The sequence below is a fragment of the Phasianus colchicus genome, chromosome 6 (assembly GCF_987193195.1).
Source record: "Phasianus colchicus chromosome 6, bPhaCol1.hap1.1, whole genome shotgun sequence".
Lineage (NCBI taxonomy): Eukaryota > Metazoa > Chordata > Aves > Galliformes > Phasianidae > Phasianus > Phasianus colchicus.
In genome coordinates, this window is record NC_143441.1 from 39,266,066 (window position 1) to 39,287,474 (window position 21,409).

The 21,409-nt window shown below is 39.4% G+C and overlaps 1 protein-coding gene across 10 annotated transcripts in view; it reads right to left on the minus strand.

Annotated features, from left to right (window-relative positions):
• Positions 1–4,759: 4,759 nt before the first annotated feature.
• The window catches only part of ARHGAP12 (Rho GTPase activating protein 12), a 71,226-nt gene continuing 54,576 nt past the window's right edge, over positions 4,760–21,409 (minus strand). For 4 of the 10 annotated variants that reach the window (XM_090143071.1, XM_090143065.1, XM_090143074.1 and 1 more), the window contains 9 exons: positions 17,144–17,248; positions 16,720–16,822; positions 15,023–15,121; positions 14,020–14,139; positions 11,092–11,190; positions 9,294–9,371; positions 8,052–8,186; positions 7,677–7,779; positions 4,781–7,262 (listed from right to left, as the gene is read on the minus strand). In XM_090143071.1, the coding sequence (XP_089999197.1) occupies positions 7,088–7,262; positions 7,677–7,779; positions 8,052–8,186; positions 9,294–9,371; positions 11,092–11,190; positions 14,020–14,139; positions 15,023–15,121; positions 16,720–16,822; positions 17,144–17,248 (1,017 nt within the window). In that variant the 3' untranslated portion in view covers positions 4,781–7,087. Of the gene's footprint in view, positions 7,263–7,676; positions 7,780–8,051; positions 8,187–9,293; positions 9,372–11,091; positions 11,191–14,019; positions 14,140–15,022; positions 15,122–16,719; positions 16,823–17,143; positions 17,249–21,409 lie in introns of all 10 variants that reach the window. The other 6 variants (XM_090143075.1, XM_090143067.1, XM_090143073.1 and 3 more) reach the window with 6 other exon arrangements.

A 21,409-nucleotide genomic window follows, 5' to 3' on the forward strand; every position in this document is an offset into this window, starting at 1 on the left:
CTGTAAATCAGCCCCTTTCTGGAGTCACATCTTTGCAGAGGCCCATCGCAGACATGGAGGGAGCGCTTGTCAGGCTTCCCCCCAAAAAAGCATGGATACTGCCTTGGGATCATCCCACAGAGAGGTTTCCTGCTCCCTGGGGAAAGAGTGCCATGGCTGCATGCAAAGATTGCAACCCAAAGCAAAATCCACTCAGAAAACCTCACCAAGCTTTTAAGCTGTGGGTGGTTTTGTAGCCCTCTGGAAAAAAGGCTTGCGCTGAAGGATTCTGGGCAGCCTGCAGTGCTGCTGCTAATAACCACTGAGATGCTGGGGGAGGTGAGTGTTCCCTGCTGAGAGCTGGGAAACACTGGCTGAGGAGTGAGGACAAAGAGATAGAAGGAGATGGAACAAAATGAGAACAGTTAGAGAGAATTGAAGGTGAAAGCGAACTGTAGGCTTCCCCATAACTGCAAAGCCCCAGACCCATTCCAGGTTTTTAAAGCAGAGCTCTGGAGCCCCTTTACACACTTTCAGGTAGCCATTTGGTTCCCTGATCATTGCTGTGATGTTGGATCAGATGACCTATAAGGATCCCTTCTAACTCAAGGAGTTCTGTGATTCTGTGGTTTGGTTGTTTGTGGCAGCAACAACAGCCATGCAGGACCAAATCTGTCCTGTGTGCCAACAGAAGAGGGCTGATTTTAAAGTTAAGAGCCTAATCCTTCACATTAACTATGTTCTTCTGCCAGCTCTGGTCATGAGAACATGGTCTCCAGATTGCAGAGTCAGCCAACTACAGCCACAACCGCCACATCGCTTTGACCTTTGGAATTGTCTCCAGCATGGCCAGTCCTCCCAGATGCCCAGAGGTGGGGAAGGCTGTGAGCACATGGGGTGGAGGAGCCAGGCCGTCACATCGAGCTGCCCCACCATGGTGGTCCCCATGGTCCCATGACAGCATGCTGCAGTCTCGAGGCTGCAGCTCAAGTGCTAGGGAGTGCTCTCCATGGCTGTGATACCCCCAAAGGAGTGCTGCTCAGCCTTTTGTAGCAAAGAAAAAATACAGAAATAATAATATATTCTTTAAAAGAGTAAGGTATAGGCTACCATTACAAAAAAAAAAAAAAAGTAAAAAATCCCCTTTATGTATAGGATGATGGATAGGTTTTACTTGCTTTCTTTCCCCCCTTTAGAGACACTAAAATGATTCTTTGTTGAGCAGTGGGAGCAGATCACAGAGCTGCTCACTGTATCACCTGAGCTCCCTTTCTTCAGGGTGACAATAGCATTATTCAGTGCTTTCGCAGCAGTGTGGGAGTGCGGTGGCACAAAAAGTGCTGTAGCTCCATCCACAAGTGAGGACAGAACTTAGAAGTAATGTTCTCTTGTCCAAGCAAGATGGGACTCTGGATGTGGTCTGTTCCAGGGCTGCAGTAAAAATACTTCCTCTGGAGGAGAAGTAGATTTTCAACCCAAAATGTGTATAATAAATAAGTAACATGAAGGGCCATGGGAACCTGGAGTTATGGATAAAGAAATAAACATTCATTCTATACATGAACATGTACCTGAAATAGGGTTTGAGCTTGGGTGGACCTGTGTGGAGCCAGGAGCTGGATTCGGTGATCGTTTGGTCCCTCCCAGCATGGGATATTCCATGGTTCTCTGCTGAAATCCACGTGGATGATCTTCCAGTGGCAGGACCAAGCGCAGGCCCAGTGCCGCGAGCAGCAGGGTAGCAAGGCATAATTATTGTTTACTTATAATCAGCATCTTTCTGCGCCAGCAATCACGGCAGGCTGAAACCAAGCAGGAGAAGCAGGAGCCCCGCTGCTTTCGGCTGTCTGGAGCAATAATTGTGCAGTGCCACAGCACCTCTGGGAGTCTGGCACCATCCATCCCCACTGGTGACTGCCACACAGCCCGGCCCCAGCACGTCTCTGTACAAAAGGTGGAGAAATATAATGGTCTACTATTGCTCTGCCTTTGGAAAGTGGGGCTGATGGCTTAATTGAGGTTAAAACAAGCTCCAATCAGAGGGGTAAAAACCTAACGGTGCTACTTAATCTCATATAAATACAAGAGAGACACAAGTGCATGACGAGAGAATAATGACTGACTCTGGTAGGGTTTCTATGGAGAGCAGCCATTAGCCAGGCAGCCAACAGACTGGGCTGGAGCAGGCTGCTTAGCATTCATGCCTGGCGGTGCAGGCCATGATCTGGAGCCTGATTTGAATTTTAGGGCTGGATTTTAAAAAAAATCCTGGTCTGGAGCAAAGCATGGCCACGCTCATCTCTTTTGCCTGAGTCTGTGGGCAGACCTTTGCCCCACTGTGGGCAGCAACCTGCCTGGGACAAGGGGCTGGAACAGAAAGGCCTTTAAGGTCTCTTGCAGTGCAAACCATCCTACCACTCTGATTCCACAACTCTGTGAGCTATAGCAGCTGCCAGCAGGAAGGGATGAGGCTGGCATGGGGAGCATCATAAGTCCAAGGGGAAGCAGGGAGCTTGCTGCAGCTTGTCTCACAGGTGAACACCAAAGGCTCAGCCTTAAGGGAAGTGCAACTGCCATCACCTCAGCTCACTCTGGTCAGCACACTGCAGGACAGCCAGGGGCAGATTTAAAGGATTGGGCTTGCTCAGTCTGAAGAAAGGAAAACAGAAACACGGAAACCTTTAATAGCTTCATAGGCTGCTATTGGGTGTGCAGAGATGAACGGGGAAATGGCTGTATGTGTGCACTGTGTGGAATGGACAGAATAGGGAAAAGATGAAAGCAAATTGCAGGCACAATTGCTCAGATGTGCAAGAAGAAAAGCTTCCTAAATGAGAAAAGAGTTATGTGCTAGAAAGGTTGTCTGCGAGTTTATACCCCCTCTGCCAAGATGGTCTGCAGAAGCAGAACAAACCACTACTGGGATGCGGCGGCGCTGGGTTGCCCAGTAACACGGGCAATGCTGACTTGTGGAGCAGGGCAGGTGCGGCACAGAGGGAGGCACACTGAATGCCAGGGCTGTGCAACTCAGCAGACATAGCGGAGGAAAGGGAAAGCTGAGTGGCAGTGGCACCCAGGTAAGGACAAGGCAAAGTCGAGGCAGACTGCAGGAGGGTTGAGGCAGGTCTTGCTGCTGAGTCCAGGGCAGCAGCACACCAACTAGCAGGGCACGAAAGGAGGTACTCAGCTTCCAGTGCTTGGTGCAAAACATGAAAGCCTTTCCTTACAGAACTTACTGCTATAGAGGACAGCTGTTTCTTTTGCACTATCAATAAAGAAGAAGAAAAAAAAAAGGGAAAAAAAGAAAACTACCCCTGCTCCTGGCAGCCTGGCTCCCTCCCAGCTCTGCCTGTGCTCGGGCAGATTTTCTAAGCAACAGTCCCTCTGCTGTCCCAGCTGTCCTCACACCTGCTTTGTCCTGTTGCCTGCCCTGCTTTGCATTTGCCCATTCCCACACTCAGGACCTGCTCTCCCTTTCCCTGTGAGTGACAACTGAGTGCAGTAAGCTGCAAGATTCAGTAGCCCCAGTGCTATCCTATAACTGTTCCCATTTGCCGCTCTGTGTGTGCTGAACACAACGTAAATTTCTTCTTTTGAAAGAGAGCAGCAGCTAAGTACCTTAACAAACAGTGCATCTGGGGAAGTCCGAGGAAACTCTAATATTAGAGCTGCCATTTAAGTCTCAAGGAAATAAAAAGGACCAGGAGGCCAACTCCCTCTGCACGTCTTTCATGTTGGTTTGCTACACAGCGTGATCTTGTTTTACAAGTGCTCTGTTTACAAGAATGCTATGGAAAAAAAAAATTCATTTAAGTCACACAATCACATAGGGCTACCTTTGAGAAAGGGCCGATCCAGCCCTACCAGCTGCTGGCCCACAGAACTTGGCAATTGTGAAGGCTAATTAAGATTCCTCAGAGCTGCTCTCCGCTCCTCATCAGACATGCTGAGCCTCCCCCCGCGCCCCAGCAGAATGGGCGCTGCGCGGCCCGCTCATGAATTCACCGATTGATTCTGAAAATATCATTACTTCGGGGCTAAATAAAGCCGTCCCCTTTAAGAGGAAAATACCAGTGCTCTGCATAAGAATGAAGCAACGGTACAGCACCCACAGCCTGCCTTCTCTCTTATGCTGCCAGAACCGAGGATTGTCAGAGGGTTCGGTGCACAGGGAAGCCGTGCGGCTGTCTGTGAGGGGGGTGTCAGCAGTAAGCACTGAGGGGACCAACTTACATCTTTGATTGAAAAACAGTCCATTCAACATGAAACGACCACGTATTTGTCTTTTTGTGTGCTCACCTCTAGTTTTAAAGAGAAGAAACTCCTTCCTGGTATGGATCAAGGCTGAGAGTGGCTGGGTACCACCACCATGTAGCTGAACTGCAGAGGCATGCAGCTGTTACTGCAACATGACTTGAACTGGCAGCAAAGCATGAGACCTCCAGTCCCTTTGTGATTGCAAAGGTTTATATTGCTGTAAAACAGGTTTTATGCTAGAATCCTATCTGCTTCATATATTCCTCAGTTCAGGCTCTGTTTCATCTAACACAAATTGCTTTCCCTCCCCACATTTGTCCAGAACTCTGGGTTTGATTTTTACAGGAAATAACAGCTAACTGCGGGAAGGAGACAACACAGTTCAGGTAGTGAGGAATCCCAGCGTGCTGCCATGCAGTATCTCAAGCACACCCTCAGCTCGGGCAGCCACCTCTTCCTGAACAGGCACTGTTTGGCTGCACCACTGTCAGTTAAGGAGTACTTTCCCAAATGAGACAATTAAAACTCAAGACAATTTCATTGCACGAAACCATACTACGTGTTGTAATAACAAAATGCTTTATTCTCTGGGAATACAAGGAAAAATGTGATGTTCATCCTGGTTATCAAATGGTTCTAAGGAGGAATTATTTCTCTGAATACAGAAACACTCATACAGCTTATCTATCTCCTTTAGCGATGGGAATTCTTTATTTTACAGCTGAAGTTGGGATTTCAACAATCTACAACAACAGATTTCAACTTTGCTTGTATTCTCTGGTAGATGGGGCACGTCTGCCACTCAGCACTGCTCTTGTTTGAAAGCCTAACAGAAGGCTGAAAAGACAACACAGATGTAGTTATCACAATTCTCACCCAGGTTGCTTTGCAACAAACCACAAGACTTCACCATTACCACAACAAAACAGTGAGAAAGCCACAAGGTAAGTTGCTTTCTCCTTTATCTATGAAGACTTCTCGTTCAAGCTTTATGCTTGTGAAATTCTCATACCATTCATCTGCCTACATCTCAGTACTTCTCCACACATTCCCTTTGCAGGAATCTGGAACTCCGTCGTGAGAAGGATACAGCAGGTTAAAAGTGAAAGTGAGTTATTTCCCAATGTATCTGCTACTTGTAAGTTAGGTTGAGAGCTGAGATGTTTAAAAGACTGCAGACTTATATCCATAAATTACTTCTGTCTTCGACAAATCTTAAAGTAAGTGTTTAGCTTGTTAAAGAAAGGGGAACGGAGGTTCCTAAAATTGTCAGGTTATTATGTAAGCTTTCATCTCTTAATGTGGCACAACAACTCCTTGCTGCAAGCAGTATCCATGCTAAGCAACAAGACGTGTCAGTCTTACTGTGTGAAGGGGGTTCACGTTGTCTGAAGCGGGAATGGCAAACTCCAAAATAACTAATGGTTTTCTTTATTCAGGTTAGACATAACAAATTTCAGATACAGCAGTTAGTCTAGAAAAATACATTTAAAAAAATCTGCAGCAGACCGTGCTCCCTGTAACAAAATCTTTCAAAACCAATTTTACAAATTATTCTACATTAATGTAAAAAGAAACTCTTAAATTTAGCATCATGGATTCCATCAAACCTCTCTCTATCAGAACATGAGTTTCACTTTTTGTAGATGTTAGAATTTGTAATATATTTTTCTAATGTATCCTGTACATATTAAATAACCTGAAAGGCTCCTCTTGTAGTGCATTAATTTAGCAAGCACACTCAGTATTTTTCCAGTACCATTCGCATTACAGTTATTTGCCCGCAAACGTAATTAATATCTAAAAGTGCACACAGTTAGGCCCCCCCTCCCTTTCCATAACCTGTTTCAATGCTGAAACCCAGACATAGACTGGAAACGTTATGCTACTGCAGCTACTCTACCCATCATTAGAAATGTGTGACTAGAACGTTCTTAAACTATACAAGAACTGAATTATATACAAGAACCAAAAGGACAGTCTGTATTTACATAAGAAACTTCCACTACCACAGCATTATACCAAGAACTCAAAACAGTGTTACAGTCGGTATTTACTTAGGTTTTAGCTGTAAATCAGTATAACACAAAACCTAGCTCAGGAAACACCCTGAAAAAATGAACATATGTATCAAATATGACTTTGTTATGCCACAAGACAAATATCCATTGCTGGATAACTTACAAGTTCAGTGTTTGCAATAGTATGCTGTTCTATAAAGCAACTAAAAAGTTCCAGAAAGGTCGCTGGGGGAAAAAAAGAGAAAAAAATGAAAAAGGACAGCAGATGTCATGTGAGGAATTAGACCTGAATAACTGAACCAAACTGTTAGCTTAAGACAGTCACTGCATGCAGAAACCCCTCGGAAAAGCATCATACTGACCTGCATAGCGTGCTTTCTTGTAATACACATGCCTAAGATGGAACTTCACTGATTATTTTTTCACAGAACTTTTCCATACCAAGTGGGAATATTTTAAGGTTAAATTCCAGATTATCCAGTTTAAGATTAAGAGCTTTACTCTCCAAGAAATCCAGTGTATGAACCTATACTGTAACTTTCAAATGCTACTGTAAAAAAAAAAAAAAAAAAAGGCAAACTATAAACTTTTAAATTCACTTTTTTACAATGAATTTTTCAAAGAAATCCAGACAAGGAAAGTGTTGTCTCTAATTTGCATTAAAGTGGTAAAACACTTCTCCTGTTTTTCCCCTCCCCCAAAAGTGCAAAAATCAAGTTGCTTCTTGGTCCACAAACATAATACATCATATACAGTGAGAGATTTTCCTCCTGATGGAATACTGCTTCCAACCCATCACTTCCACTTCCAGTTTCCACTCCATGAAAATGTCAGCGTCCAAAGATAGCATTCAATTCCAGTAGAATTAATTCTACAATCTGGTTCTGGTACACTGTATGGACTGCTATGTTACCAGTCTCTTTCTCCGGTTTTAATAAGGTTGGACCAAAAACTATTGCTACGCTCTGATAGGTCATTCGGTTCTTTTCTCCATTTTCTACAACTCTGAAAGGGAGAAAAATAAACACAAAGAAGATGTATCAGTGCTAGAGTAATGGGGTGACAGAAAAGAAGTCCAAAGCAAATGACTATTCATTATATTTAATGACTACTAGTCTTGTTATTAGCACAGAGCTGCTGCCATTCCCTTCTCAACAAAAAAAGTTTTGTTCTGTGATACTATTCTTGAAATCCTCCCACTTTCTTTAACATAAGACAGTAAGCATCACAATAATGCCACATACCGTCCTCTTGATGCTCTGCAAGCTTGTATAAATATAGACTGATACATTGCTTTTATCAAGTGCAATATACATAAGAAAAGCGCAGTGGGCACTGCCACCTCCTTTTTTTTTTTAACTTGATTATTTAGCTCTAAGGGAGTATTGGCAATATAAAGCCTTTCACTCTGATTCTTACCTCTTCAGGTGTCTGAAGAGTACTTGCATAGTGTCCTGATTTGGTTTTGGCAACTGCTTGATTAGATCTTTAACAGCATTGACACGCTGTCTCGGTTCTTGCTCTGCAGAAGGAAGAAGTGTAGAAACAAAACCTCAGTAATTCTGTACAAACCTTCATGATAAAAATTAACAGGCTGGGGCTAAAAGCTTTGATTTCGCAGGGCTGATACCAGAGAGTATGCTGCCACCTCCTGGGCAGCCTGCATATTGCTGACAGAATTTCAGGTAAGCCTTGCAAACATTTATAACCAAAACATTCTACAATAACCAAATTGCTCCTATTGAGCAGGAGCAGAACTTCTATCAAAAGCACAGAACTGCTTTCCATACTTACTAATCGCATTGACAAAGTCATTGAAGTGGTTATAAGTGAACAGTGGCTCTGGCAGTTCTCTGAAAAACATCTTTAGAGCTCCTGTGATGACATGTATATCTTCCCATTTACTGTCATTCAAGTCAAGTTTCTCATCTGAGAGAAAAAAATGAATAGTTCATGTTAATAATTTAACTATAAAGGCCTAGTTAAAAAATGTTAACTCCTTTTCTTTCCCATGTTTATTGCTTTTAAGATATGGAAGACGGTATCCTGCTTCAGCCTCTTCACTGCTGCGTACAGAGCTGCAACAGTGTGAAACCTTTTACATTTATAGGTGGCTGGGAGAATACTTTTCAAATACTGAGATGCTCATAAGGCTGCATTACAGCAACGTTGCATGTTCTCTTCAAAGGGCTAAAACACTGTCAACAATCCAGCCCTTGGGAGACCTGCAGCAATGCAAAGTGTCCCAAACTACTCCGAAAGGAACCAACAAGATGAAATTCAACAGTAATTCCACCTCAACCTGGAAGCAGGTTCTCTTCAGAACTGTATGGAAAGAGGCAGTCAGTCTCTGCCTACTGCACTACATGCAGCTGTCCTACCAAGGAGGCTTTCCAGAGAAGAATCCCAACTCTGGAGGTAACACGGAATTTACTTTTAGACCTGATTAATCAGGAAATGACTGAAATGAATGAAATGACAAATCATAGTGTTCAGATGAGCCACTGTTCATCTTCCCAGCTGCAGGCTACCTATTGATTCCCCCTGAACCAAACACTATAGTACAGATACATAAAGAGGTTTTATACACAAGTGTACTGTCAAGCTAACAATCCCCATATTAATCTTGCTAAAAAACATTAACTTACAAGTTTAACACTAGTAGAAGCTTGGTATTTTGTTTTCCCATAAAGGTATGCAGTTTGGGGTTCTTTAGCCATTTTTTCCCTCTTGAATTCTATTACCACCTTTCTTCAGAAAAATGCTCTAGCAATACCTCCATGTAAGACCAAACCTCCAGGCTGTTAGGGTGGTGGTTTTTTGTTTATTTTGATAGGGTTTGGTGGTTTCATTGTTTTGTGTGTGTGGGTTTTTTTACACACTAAATTCTGCAATTTTGAAGTAACCTTAAGGATGGCAATCGTTTCTCAGGAAAAGCTGCAGTTACACATTAAGAAATCATTTCTCATGAGTTCTCTACAAACTTCAAGCAATCTGAAAAGCTAAGCAATTGTAATGTAGTTGATGAAAACTTACCATGATTGACTGCAAATCTTAGCTTCTGTATCACTGCAAGATTACCACTAACTCGGTATAAGCCATCAACATCTAATCCTAAAATAAAGGGATAAACCAATTTTAATCTTTCATGCATACAGATTCTGAAGTCACTAGGCTCCTTGCTCACAGGTCTACTCTGTAAAATCAAAACCTAAAGCAGCCCAGTTAATCTTGTGCTAACGATCACTTGGTTCGGCAATAAATATTTCTCTAGATTTTTTGATGGGCAGGGCACATCAGAGAAGGTTTAGTTTGCTGAAAAAGGTTTTGTAGTATCAAGCTCAAAGTAATCTTTAAAGCTTCCTAGGCAGAAGAATAGTAGTAAATGAGGTAATGGCTTCAAGTTTTCCCAGTAAGACTGGAGATACCATTTAAAATGCTTTTAGTGGGTGGAGGGAGGGATATATGCAGAGTCCAACATGCAAGAACCAAGTATTTTGTGGATGTTCCATTTTTTAATTTATGGTTAAGAAATATCAAGTCAGACATAAGAGAGCATCTCAAATTTGTCAAGTGACCAGGTTTGCTAGAAGGAACAACGTGCCTGCATACTCACTATCCAACATCCTTTAGAAGTAAACAAGTAGCCCTTGCTTTTACAGTACTGTAACACTCATCCAGGAAAAGAAGAAAACTGTCTCTGTGGTTGTTACTGCAATTAGTCAAAATTGATTAGCAGGTAAAGAATTAAATTGAAATGCCATTTGAATACAGCGAATGAGTCAGTGCCCCTGAGAGGGTGAGTGTTGCCAGAATACCTTCAGTCCCTGTAGCTCATAGAGTAATCTGATGCAATACAGCACAGTTACCAGCACCATCTGACATATCCCTTTTCCCCATAATCCCTTAGCCATTCCTTTACAAAAAGAATAGATTTGATGTGTGTTGGAAGGAAGAAGAGTTGAAGTAGGAAAAAAAGCTGCTCATTTCTATCAGCTTTCCCTCAGGTATTTAAAAAGGGAGAGCTTCACCACCATCTTCACTGGAGTGCTGTCTTAAAATATAAAAAATTAGAAAAAAAGGAAAAATAGCCCCTCTCTATCAAACTGTGGACCTCAAATGGGAATGAAGCCTGCTGTTACAAACAAGGTGGCAGTTTGTTCAGTTTGTTGACCTACAGTATCACAATGGAAGCAGTTAATTTTTCCCTTCCAGGACACAAGGCAACAGCATTAAGAAAGAAGACAACATGCTGCAAAAAATCCTAAGAAGTTTCCATGGAAAATACCTTAAAATTCACTTCTGGTATTCCCTTGTAAACACCCTGATCTCAAGATTATATTCTCAAATTAACAGACCATCTGAGCAATGGCAAGAGACAAGCAGGAAGCCCAACCTACAGTACAGACAAGTCAGGAATTACAACCAAGAAATTTCCAACAAAAAATTGCATAAATCCTTGGTATCAGACAGCCCACAGCGTCACATGTAACTTCTGAAAGTCTCTCTTCACCTGCAGCAAAACTTTGATGAGATAAGCACTTCTATGACTTCTTGTAATTTCTCCTCCTTTAGACCCTTACTGCCAAAAAGCTGTTGAGCAATTTCCTCACTTGAAAGATACTGAAGTAGATCAATTCCTCTGATGTAAGATTTCCTTCCCTCTCCCCAGACTGGATTCCACCTACCTTCCCACTCTCAAAAACTCATTACCTACAGACACGTCAGATTATTTTCTCTAACAAATCAACAGCACATTAAGGATTAAAACATTCAAAATTAGACAGTGTGATGAGCAAGAGGGATTTAAAGACAAACAAAAAATTCACCCTACCATGTTCCTCAACATGCTCAATGCACAGCTTCACGAACTTTGGCACCGTGCTGTTTTCTCTTTGACACAAGCTGGTGAGATTGGAACCAAACACTTGATCTGGAACCAAGTAAAGAGACTGATTTACAGTGGAACAGGACTCGAGTGACAGAACTAGTTCAGGTTAAAACAAACCTCTATAAAGAGCAAAAAGTACTGGATACAATTGTTGCATTATTAGAGTGAAAGGGAGTAAAGTTCTGAAAAGAGTTCTCAACAGCTCCCAGAAAGAAGAAGTGTCAGCAGTCACCCAAACATGAGTCTTGGAGGGAGGAACTTTTGGTACTGAAATCATTTTAATCCATCAGAACAAAACTTAGAAGAATCATACAGTCATTACTGCAGTGAGAAATTTAATGGATTCAAATGTTCTGTTGTATTTTGAACTCCAGAGAGGAATGAAGTACATTTACCATAATCTTTGATTAAAAAAAAAATCTGAACAGAAAAATTTTAACTCCAATGAAAGCATTCAGGGAGAAAAAAAAAATGTTATTCTCCATTACACCTACTGTTTAATCCAGCATTACATATTCATTTACAGAGAAAGGTTTCAATATAGAGCTTAATTTCTAACACATTTAAGTTCTGAAACAACTACATAAAAGACAGACCTTTACACAGCTCTGACTGCATGTGCGACTACACATAGGCAACATGGCCGCAAGGTTGCAATTCAAATACAAGTACTTATGGACAATGTCCATCTTTTCAGATACTTTGTGTCTTGTCCTCAAAATTACACAAAAGGCAGTGGAAGTGTTCTCTGTCATAACATAAAGCAAAAATGAAAATCAGCTTTGGCAGAGAACATGTTGTAAAGTCTTAGTGTGTTTCACCGACACGTTAATTCCTCTTGTTCAGATCAGATGGTAGCACTGAAACGTTCCCCAGACTCATGGTTTCATGCCCAAGTAACAGATGACATCCCAAGTTCAGATGCATTGAGACTGAAACAGGGTCTTGAAATAGAGAAGCAAAGCTCAGACTCAAAAGGAAGAAAGTTTTATTTTATCTTTTAAAAGGCAGCATGTAAGTGACCATCTTTGCAGTATTTAATACATTTTACTTCAGAGCTTAAGCAAGAGAGAAACTGCTCTTGCATTTGAACCATGCATAGCATCTAGCCCATTTTTCATGTTTAGTAACAACATTTGCATTTGATAACTGCTTTGGGAAATCCAAACAGCACACCAAACCAATTATACAGTAAGAAAACTGGTATTATTAGCTGTATGCATAAAGGCCAGTGCCCCAAAACATCTCATTCCTGCTGCTCCTACTCAAACAGCCAGCTGTATAAGCAGAATCAGTAGTAGCAAAAGGTTGAAAAAGGCCACGCAGCAGAAAGGCAGACTTAGCAAGCAGCTGTAGCAGGTAAAACAATGCAGATTAGATAGGACAAGAAAATACTATGTTACTATGTAACAAAATTATTTGCTGCAACTGCTTCTGACCATAACAATTTCCACACACAGGAGAACCGTATTTGTTTCCCCAATTTTAAAGCAGCTTTTGTAATTCTGTTTTTCCATGTAAAAAATGTTTAGCACAGCCACTTCTCAGTTTGATGCATGCTGTTTCAAGGGTGTTTTATAAAAATTTTTCATTTTTTCAACTCGTATTCCATTTGCCAAGCTTTCATTTACTAAGCTTAATAGCAGCCACAATGTACACTGGGCTTCAGATAAACTTCTGTATTTTTCACTCATACAGTAAATGTAAAACTGTACAGTACAGATCCAACTTTTAAAGTTTACATCATGCTTTTAAATAAAAACAAACTCTTTGTTCCTTAGTGTCTTTATTTAAAAATCCAATCATCAGCATGCACGTGTACAAATTAAACTCGGCTTAGCATTTACTGTTGCTCATGTCAGAAGTTACGTCATTGAGAATTCACATGAATTCTAAGCTGCAAAGCAGGGCAAAACATCAAAGTCTGGAAAAAATGCCTTCTTACTTCAAACAAAAAATTCATAACTTACAGTTAAATTATATTTGCAGATACACAAATATATCAAATGCTACATGCAATAGAAGCACATCTGTTAAAGTATGCAGTTAGGCAAATCACAGTCAGATTTGGTCTGATATTTGCCTACCCATCTGCTATTTTGACCCTAGTAGAGCACCACCTACGAGTCCAGCTAAAGCACACAAACAAATTAAGTTTTACAGTGAGTACCAGGATTTACCAAAAAGAAATTTACACAATCACATTAATTTAGACCTGTGCAAAAACTGTTCTCTTTCAGAGTTTCTACAAATGTGATAGATGGAAGTATATATTAAGCTATCAATCATTTCATAAGTTGGATCCAATAATATCTGTAAACTCATTCTTTGTGAAAAAAAACTCCAAAAAAATGTATACATTAAAAAAAAAAAGGTTAGGGAAAAAGGATGTTGGAGTTGAGATTCCTTTAGCCTCATCCTTTTTCTGCTTAAACATTTCATTTCTAAAGAGATGGCACATACTTCTCTGGTTCTATCCAGACTAAAAACACCCCTGTAAAACATGAGCATGTATTCAGCTCTGTAACAAAAGGACAATCTTCCTTTCCCTTATTTGCACAAACGATTATTTGGCTATACAAAATTCCCAGCTCAGAGCAGCAGACCAAATGCACTTTCTAGCTCAGAAGCGCTGAGTCCGTGGAGGCTCCTGGGCTCTCATTTTCCACTTCAGTTTTGCCAATAATGGGATGAAATTGCTCAGAAGACTCAGAAGAACAACAAACAATCACCAGTTTCACTATCCAAGACTTGTTAGGCAAGCTACATTCATGTTTCACTCTAAAACTAGACAACATGAACCCCATTTTACACGTGAATTATCAAATTCAGTTTCTCAAATTATTTCCTTTGTTAAAAAGGTTCATTTACCCTTAATGTAGCCTTTTTCACGGACAGCTTGTAATGTAGGTCGTCGTGTGAGAAACTTCTTGAGCTTCGTTTTGGTCTTTTTCTGATCTGTGGCATCTATATTGCCAGGTATTTTCACCGCTGGAAATAAAAATACGCTTAATATGAATATTCACAAAAACAACTTTTTTTTTAACATTGGTTCCTTGGAAAAGAAATTCGACAGCAAATACAGAGCACAAAAAAAAAAGAAACTATTCAAATTCACATTGCATCCACATTTTCTTTTTTTTTTTTTTAATTTCTTGTACATAGCATCCATTTTTCAAACTGCCAAGATGCTATCTGTCACCAAGTGCTGTCTGTGAAAATAACTAAATAGTAACTTAAAATAAACATGGAATTTAAAACATAGCTATGTTTCAAAACTAGCCCTGACTCTCACCAACCATTTTAAATGAAATAAATACTTCCTTACAATTTACATACAGCCCAGAAGTAAAGGACAAAACAAACTGCCTGATTAATATATTTCTTTGCAAAGAAAAATTTCTGTGGCTAGAAGAAATTTCTTCCAAATTCTGAAAGTGTGATTAAAAGTGTTTCATTTCTGTAAGTGATCCAATATAGGGTTAGCAATTAGTGAAACTGATGTGTAAGTTAACAGTGAAAATATTTACAGATGCTGTACCATGGACAAAAAAGTAAAACTATCCAAATCTGTTTTGAACAAGGACAAAGAGATTCTTATTGAAAACAATTTATGTCAGAGAAAACATCCAATTAGTTCTATACATTTGACAAAAGTGAGTATACCTTGAGAATAGATTATTTCTGTACTGCCTGTTTTCCTAATCATACTTAAAAAGTAGGAGAAAACACAGATAAAAGTCAGTAACTGGCACCAAATGGAAAACGTCCTCTTGAATTCTTTTCTCTTTACACACGAGTGAAGACGAGGGGTTTTTTTTTGTTTTTTTTTTTTCAATTCCTAAAATCAATTATTGGAAAGTTTTCTACTCACAACGAAGTTTCTTAGAGTCTTTATTCTCTTTTTCTTTGTCTTGTTTTTCCACCCCAGGAGAATCTGGTACCTCATCTTCTAATGCTTCATCGGATTCTACTACCTATTACATTTAAGAAGATAAAGGTAAGTTTACCAATTCACAGAATATACCATTAAAAAATGCATTGCATGAAGACTGCTCTACAATATACTTTTATTTTCCCTTTCACTTAATTCTTTCCAGAATTCTAGATGCTAAAATTATCTTCACTCTTGCTGGCAGTAACTTTGAGAAGTATTTGGTCATAAGACCCAATACAGACAAAAACTTAATTACAACAACTTTTTTCTTCCTCCCAAATTCAGAAGACATCAGCTGTTTCATTCACGTGATATGCAACAGAAGCACCTGACTGATACAGTCAAAATCAATTTCTACAACATTTATCCTGTTTCTAATCTTCTAGTGTAAGTTTTCTGTGATAGAAACAGACTGTCAGTTGGAGAATTAGACCTCTGCCAAAGTACACGCTGAATTCAGTCCAACAGAGTAACTATACCAGGGTCCAAAAGCCTTGCTCTTTGGATTAATGTTCTTTCAGCATATTCTCAAAAAGAATAAAAAACCCACAGTTAAATGGAAATGCAAATCATGCTGCTGTATGATGGCAGATGCTGAAGTTTAAGAAATTGTTTGCTGCCTCATACCTACGTTGCATTCCATCAGAAAATAAGAAGAAAGCTTCCTTTGGTCTCAATACATAACATCAGTTAATTTGCACTTTAACTTGCACAGCAGACGTGAGCTTTAAACAATCCTCATTCCTTACTGTTTTTCAAAAGCTTCATCTAGACTTTAAAACATCAACAGTCAATATATTCAAACATTCAATTAATGTTCCTGCCAAGGATCCAACTGCCACTGACATCATGTGAACAGGATTCTCTTCCTCAAAGCTTCTCAGGATTGTTAAATTTCTAATCTCCTAGGTTTGAATATCTCACTTAGAATTTAGGTTTGTAAAAAGGATCAAGTCTAATCTAACAACTTCAAAATTTGTGTGTGTAAAAATAGAGCAGATATCCTTCACAGATATACCTTCTATATAACATATTGACATAACAGCTCCCTGAGGGAGGTGAGAGACATGAATCTAAGCTGTAGCCTTCTTTTGGGCTTCACATCTGAGCAAGCCACAGCCATCATAGGGAGAACATTCACAGCTACTATTACAATAGAGGGTTTTTCTTCAAACTTAAGTTTGCCTCAGGTCTGATTGATTTTTGTATCCGAAACTTTCAGTGTTTCAAATTATCAGATGGTCAAGATAAGGTATATTTTTCCCTGTGCAGCATTAGGTCTCTCGGCTTTTGATTCGCACTTTAATTTAGTGTGAAGGGAACAGCAATAGCAGATGCTAAAGCAAGCATTCTTTTGTTGGTCGCCCTCCCTTTCACTCCCTCTTTTCTTGAGAGAAAAAAGCAGCTCATTTCTGAGGAGATGAGTCCATACCTCCTGGTTCTTAATCCAGTGGATCACTGCTCCTTCCTTGGTACAATTTAATTTTATTTCTTATCACTGGGAATCGTCATACCCCCAGCCCATTCCCAAGAAAATGACAAAATGAAGATGTATATGAACTACTTGGAGTAATTACATAAATTTTGCTAAAAAAAATACTACCTTGAAATCAGAGCCTCCATGATTCAAATACCTACCTGATTGTTGATGGTATAGTTAAGGACTTTATACCATTCATTAATGAAGCTGTCATTATCAGACTGAATTAAGAGCTCAGTTCCCTGGCGGGTTTTTAGCTTTAAAGAAACAAAAAAAGATGTCATCAGAACTGATAAACATACTAGAACTCCAAGATCAAATTACATGAAGTTAAACTTGTCTCTGGCACAACTTTCAGATGATAAATAACTACTCTAAAATCAATAAAAGCACAAAGTAAGTCATCTTAAAATTGAAAAGTATATCCTGTACAAATATATTAAGAATGGATATCTCTTGCAGGTACATAAATGTATGATTTAAAGAGAAGAAATGCAAAAAACCTGAACTAAGTTTAGAGATAATTTTTGAAGTTGCTTGAAATGCTTACAGTTTTGCATTTAAGTAAAATATTTTACCTCAATAACATTCTTTTTGCTGGATTTGTCCTTTGAAGCCCAGTCAATCAATGCCCCTTTGAGATCCACTGTGAATTCTGGCTTGGATTGATTCACACCAAACTTCTGGAAAAAAAAAGGAACAATGATGACGAACTTTTAAAAAAATACAAATAACAAAAGCTTCCAAGATATATAGACTTGCAATTCCTAAATGTAACACACTATCATTTGATTCACAGCCTACACTATTTAAAGCAAACACAGTATCCTGCCACAAATAAACTAACCTAATACCAGGAAAACTGAAACAAAAAAAAGCACCAAAAACTCTTTATTCATGCCTATTATGAACTGCTCAGCCTACAGATTTTAAAATTCCAGTAGTTTTAAATTCTGATCAGATTTCAGCAGACTTGTTCCTATTGAAAGTGGTAGAAGTCTATAGAGAATTTGATCATAGCTTGATTCTTGTCGAAAGTCTCAAGTGTCTTCAGTTTTTACATTCTCAGAACAAAATTTCTTTTTAAATGATCCCAATGACACTTTCAATACTAAATCTATTCAGTATTTTCCTTTAGTGTTCCTTCAGTACGTTTCCTTTAGCATACCCTAGTAAGTAAACAGAGATCAATTTCACTGTCTAGCTTCTAAAAAACAAGTAACAAGCAAGCATTAAACCCATTATTAACCCTTCAACCAATTTGGAGGAACACAGCATGAATAAGAGCTATCTTTACTTCCTACTTGTACTATTATGCTGTATCTTCTGGAAAGAAGATACTATTATAGTCAAGTACTTTTACCAGGGTCACAGTCTACATCCCACAGCTTTAAAGTATAATTTCTCAAGGAAGACAATTCACAAACAAAAAGCTAATTGTTAGTAAGTTTTGTTTGTTTTTAATGTATAGAGAAAGCATTAAGTCAATTGGCTGCAGAACAAAAAATTGATGCACATTTGGGGACAGTCTGCAGCATCAAATCCATCACAAAGGTTCTTTTCAAGTTATTAAATAATAATAATAATTTAAGTATATATGTTTTGTGCTCATGTGACAACACTCAGGCTGACCCGAGCTTCAGGACAGCCTCCTTGCTGCAAACATCACAAGGCTTCCAGTCTGTACCACAACAACCACACCTGAGGTGAGAAAACACAGTTCAGAAAACAGAACTAATCTGCTGCTTCTGATTAAATTCACAGCAAGGATGTTAATTAATGCTAACTGTGTTTTAGAAAGGCTGTTTACAGCTACAAAATCTTCCTGCCTGATTCCTAAGGGCAATTAAATGATGATCAGAATGAAACAATCTAACCTGTGAAATATCAGAATGAAAGAATACTTCCAATTTACACAATGTCAACTAACATCTGAAAAAACCACCTGCTTTCTATCTTGATTCTCAGATTTCTCATCTAAGGATGTTTCTTAATAGCTTTTGGTTGAGTCCCAGCTCACAAATAGATTCACAACAACCTTAGTGCATGTTGGAAAACATTTAGGGTTTGCCACTTGAGAGAGCATGAGACTAGAGCTGAAGTCCTCTGCAAGATGAGAGATTTGTTACCAATGCCTTCCCCATGATGCTGAGCAGCAAAGGAGATGACCTGCAATGGGTGAGGTCAGTTAACAACAGCCACAGGTGTTTAGACCACAAGGAGTGGTTCCCTGCTGCCCTCTGGTATGCCCCAGCATGCAGAACTCCAGGTGGCAGCTCCCACTGCTACCTCAAACACCACTATACTTTATCCATTTCTTTTTTTTTTCTTCTTTTTTTAAGCCTGACTACCTTCAGCACATCTGAAAAGCACAGGACAATCCCCCCAAAAAAGAAGAAAAAGAGCCAGATATTGCTAATGGTGGGGGGGGAACAGCCAAGCAAACACTCTAAGCCTCTCTACAAAGCACCTCTGATATACCTGCGTATCACAGACTCATCACAAACTTAGAATTTCCTTGAAGAAAGAAGTTTAACCTTCAGTCTCTCCTATGAGCTTCCCTGCCACGGTTGTTATCTGTTCCTGCATGTGTGGAGATGAGAGGCCAGCCACCATTTTCCTCCTCAAAAGCTTCCAGGAGCAAACCCTGTGCAAGGCTGCAAAGATGCTCAGCTTACAAGGGTTAGCTAGAGGCAACTGAATCCTCCTGAAGCACACAGGTTTTCTTGAGTGCAATAATAAGAAAAGTTGTCCCTTTAGCATCCTGAAAACAGAGCACACTGCTAGGTCAGCACTGGTCAAGCTACATTCAGTCCTTACTCCCAATTCTGACTGCAGTTCTCATTTTCGCTGTCAGGGAAGTGGCAGAGAACAGAAATGAAACAGAAAGAGGGAAGAGGTCTAGAACATGGTGCTGAGAAAAGCCCTAACATAGTAAGTTGTCCTAGAGTCTCTTTTGACAGATTTTTCTAGGAAAAAGAAGTAGTCAGGGGACGAGTTTATGCAATTTTCAAGGCAGAGATGATTTCTCCTTTTTGGAAAGCGTAACGACTTATTTTTTTCATTCAGATGTAGATGCTGAGTTGCATAAGGACTGCCTTGGAGATACGTGCTGACATCAGAATCACACTTTTCCTTGTTTTCAGGAGTTGTCTCCACATCATGGGAGCATGCATAGGACAAACCACGCAGCCTGTAGTGGGATATATTTCAGCTTTTTTTGGAAACTGAACTGGCTATTATGTATAGGAAGACATTGGGAAACACAAATGACATCAGCCAGTCTCATAATTCTGTTCCTAATCAGTTTCATAGAACTTTCTAATTCCATGTCTTCTTCAGAAATATTGCCAAGGGACAGATGCTTCTTTGTGACTGGTAACAGAACTTCAGAACTTACAGCTTGGACAAGACAAAGGAAAAACACGAAGACATTCTATTTTACCATAGCAGAATTAGAGAGCTTTTCTGAAATCTACTGGAAGTATTTACATTTCAAACATTTCTCATTATTATCAGCTGAGCCCTGTATACTCAGCTGTGCAATACTGATGAACTATGGCAGTGTACATACAGCACTCTTGTACGCTGTAAGGAGTGCTATGATACAGTAAACAGAGCTTGCCCACATGAACTGTGAAGAGAACTTATTTCCTAGATCTTTCAGTGGGAAGTTTACTCACTTCTGGTCAGCACACCCAACACTGAAGAAATGCAGCTATTACATAAGGTTGACAAACAAATCCTTCAAGCAATTACTATTTGCTGCAGTTGTTTTTCTTTTTGAAGCCCCATCACTAATATCCATCAGTAGCTATTACATCTCATCCACAACAAAAGAGAAAAGCTTTCAACATACTGAAAGAATTGAAAGAGATGAATGAAATCCACTATTTCCCTTACAGAAAACAGCATTTTAAAGAATATAGTAATGCATAAAAATTACGTGGCTTCCACATACACAGGTTCATTGGACAGAAATAAAAAAAGCTGCATCATTTTTAGCACTAGTTTAAGTGAAAAAGCCTACAGTTACTGCCTCCTTACAAAAAATAATAATAATAGAGTCATGGTAATCAAGAAGTCTCACATTTTCAAGGATCTTAACAGAATCCAAAATATTTAGCACTCTCTCCACTCTGCAGGGAACACAGGTGAGATAGCAATGTAGTTATAGTGACCACCAGATTATAGTCCTCAGAAAGTCAGGAAGTGATACATTGCTTTTAATGTTATATAAGAGGTATTTATATATATTATCTTTACTGTGAAAGCTTTTGGTTGATGCTGGTTAAATTAATAATCAGCACTAAGACATTAAAAACTGCTTATATAGCCAGTCAAACCTGTTCCTTTCTTCTAACAAGAGTCTTAACTGTTTTCTTCTTTTTCACCATGAAACTACCACATTAGCTACCAACATTTTTTCAGTTTCCAATAAAGGGTACATCCAAGCTTGGCAGCTACACTTCAAAATATGACTAATACATAAGGAGTTCTACAAATTTATATCAGCTTTCTGAATGTAGAACACCATTGAGCTCTTTTTTTTTAATGCATAACATTTACATTTTTATTTCAGTTATAGCTGAAATTAACCAATATCATGTACATCAGTGTATCAAAGTCACCACAGGAGCCTTAAAAACAGTCTGAATTAGTTCTGTTAGAAAGAATTAGACATAGTACCTGTTAAAAAGAAACAAAATGCGACCACATCATGCTGTTTATTAGGTAAGACACTAGTGGTTCAAACGTTAGACAAATCTGGGATTATAAATCAGGTGCTGATGAACCAGATGATCTTTGTTCCATTAAAACAACCACAGCATTATTGCAATACA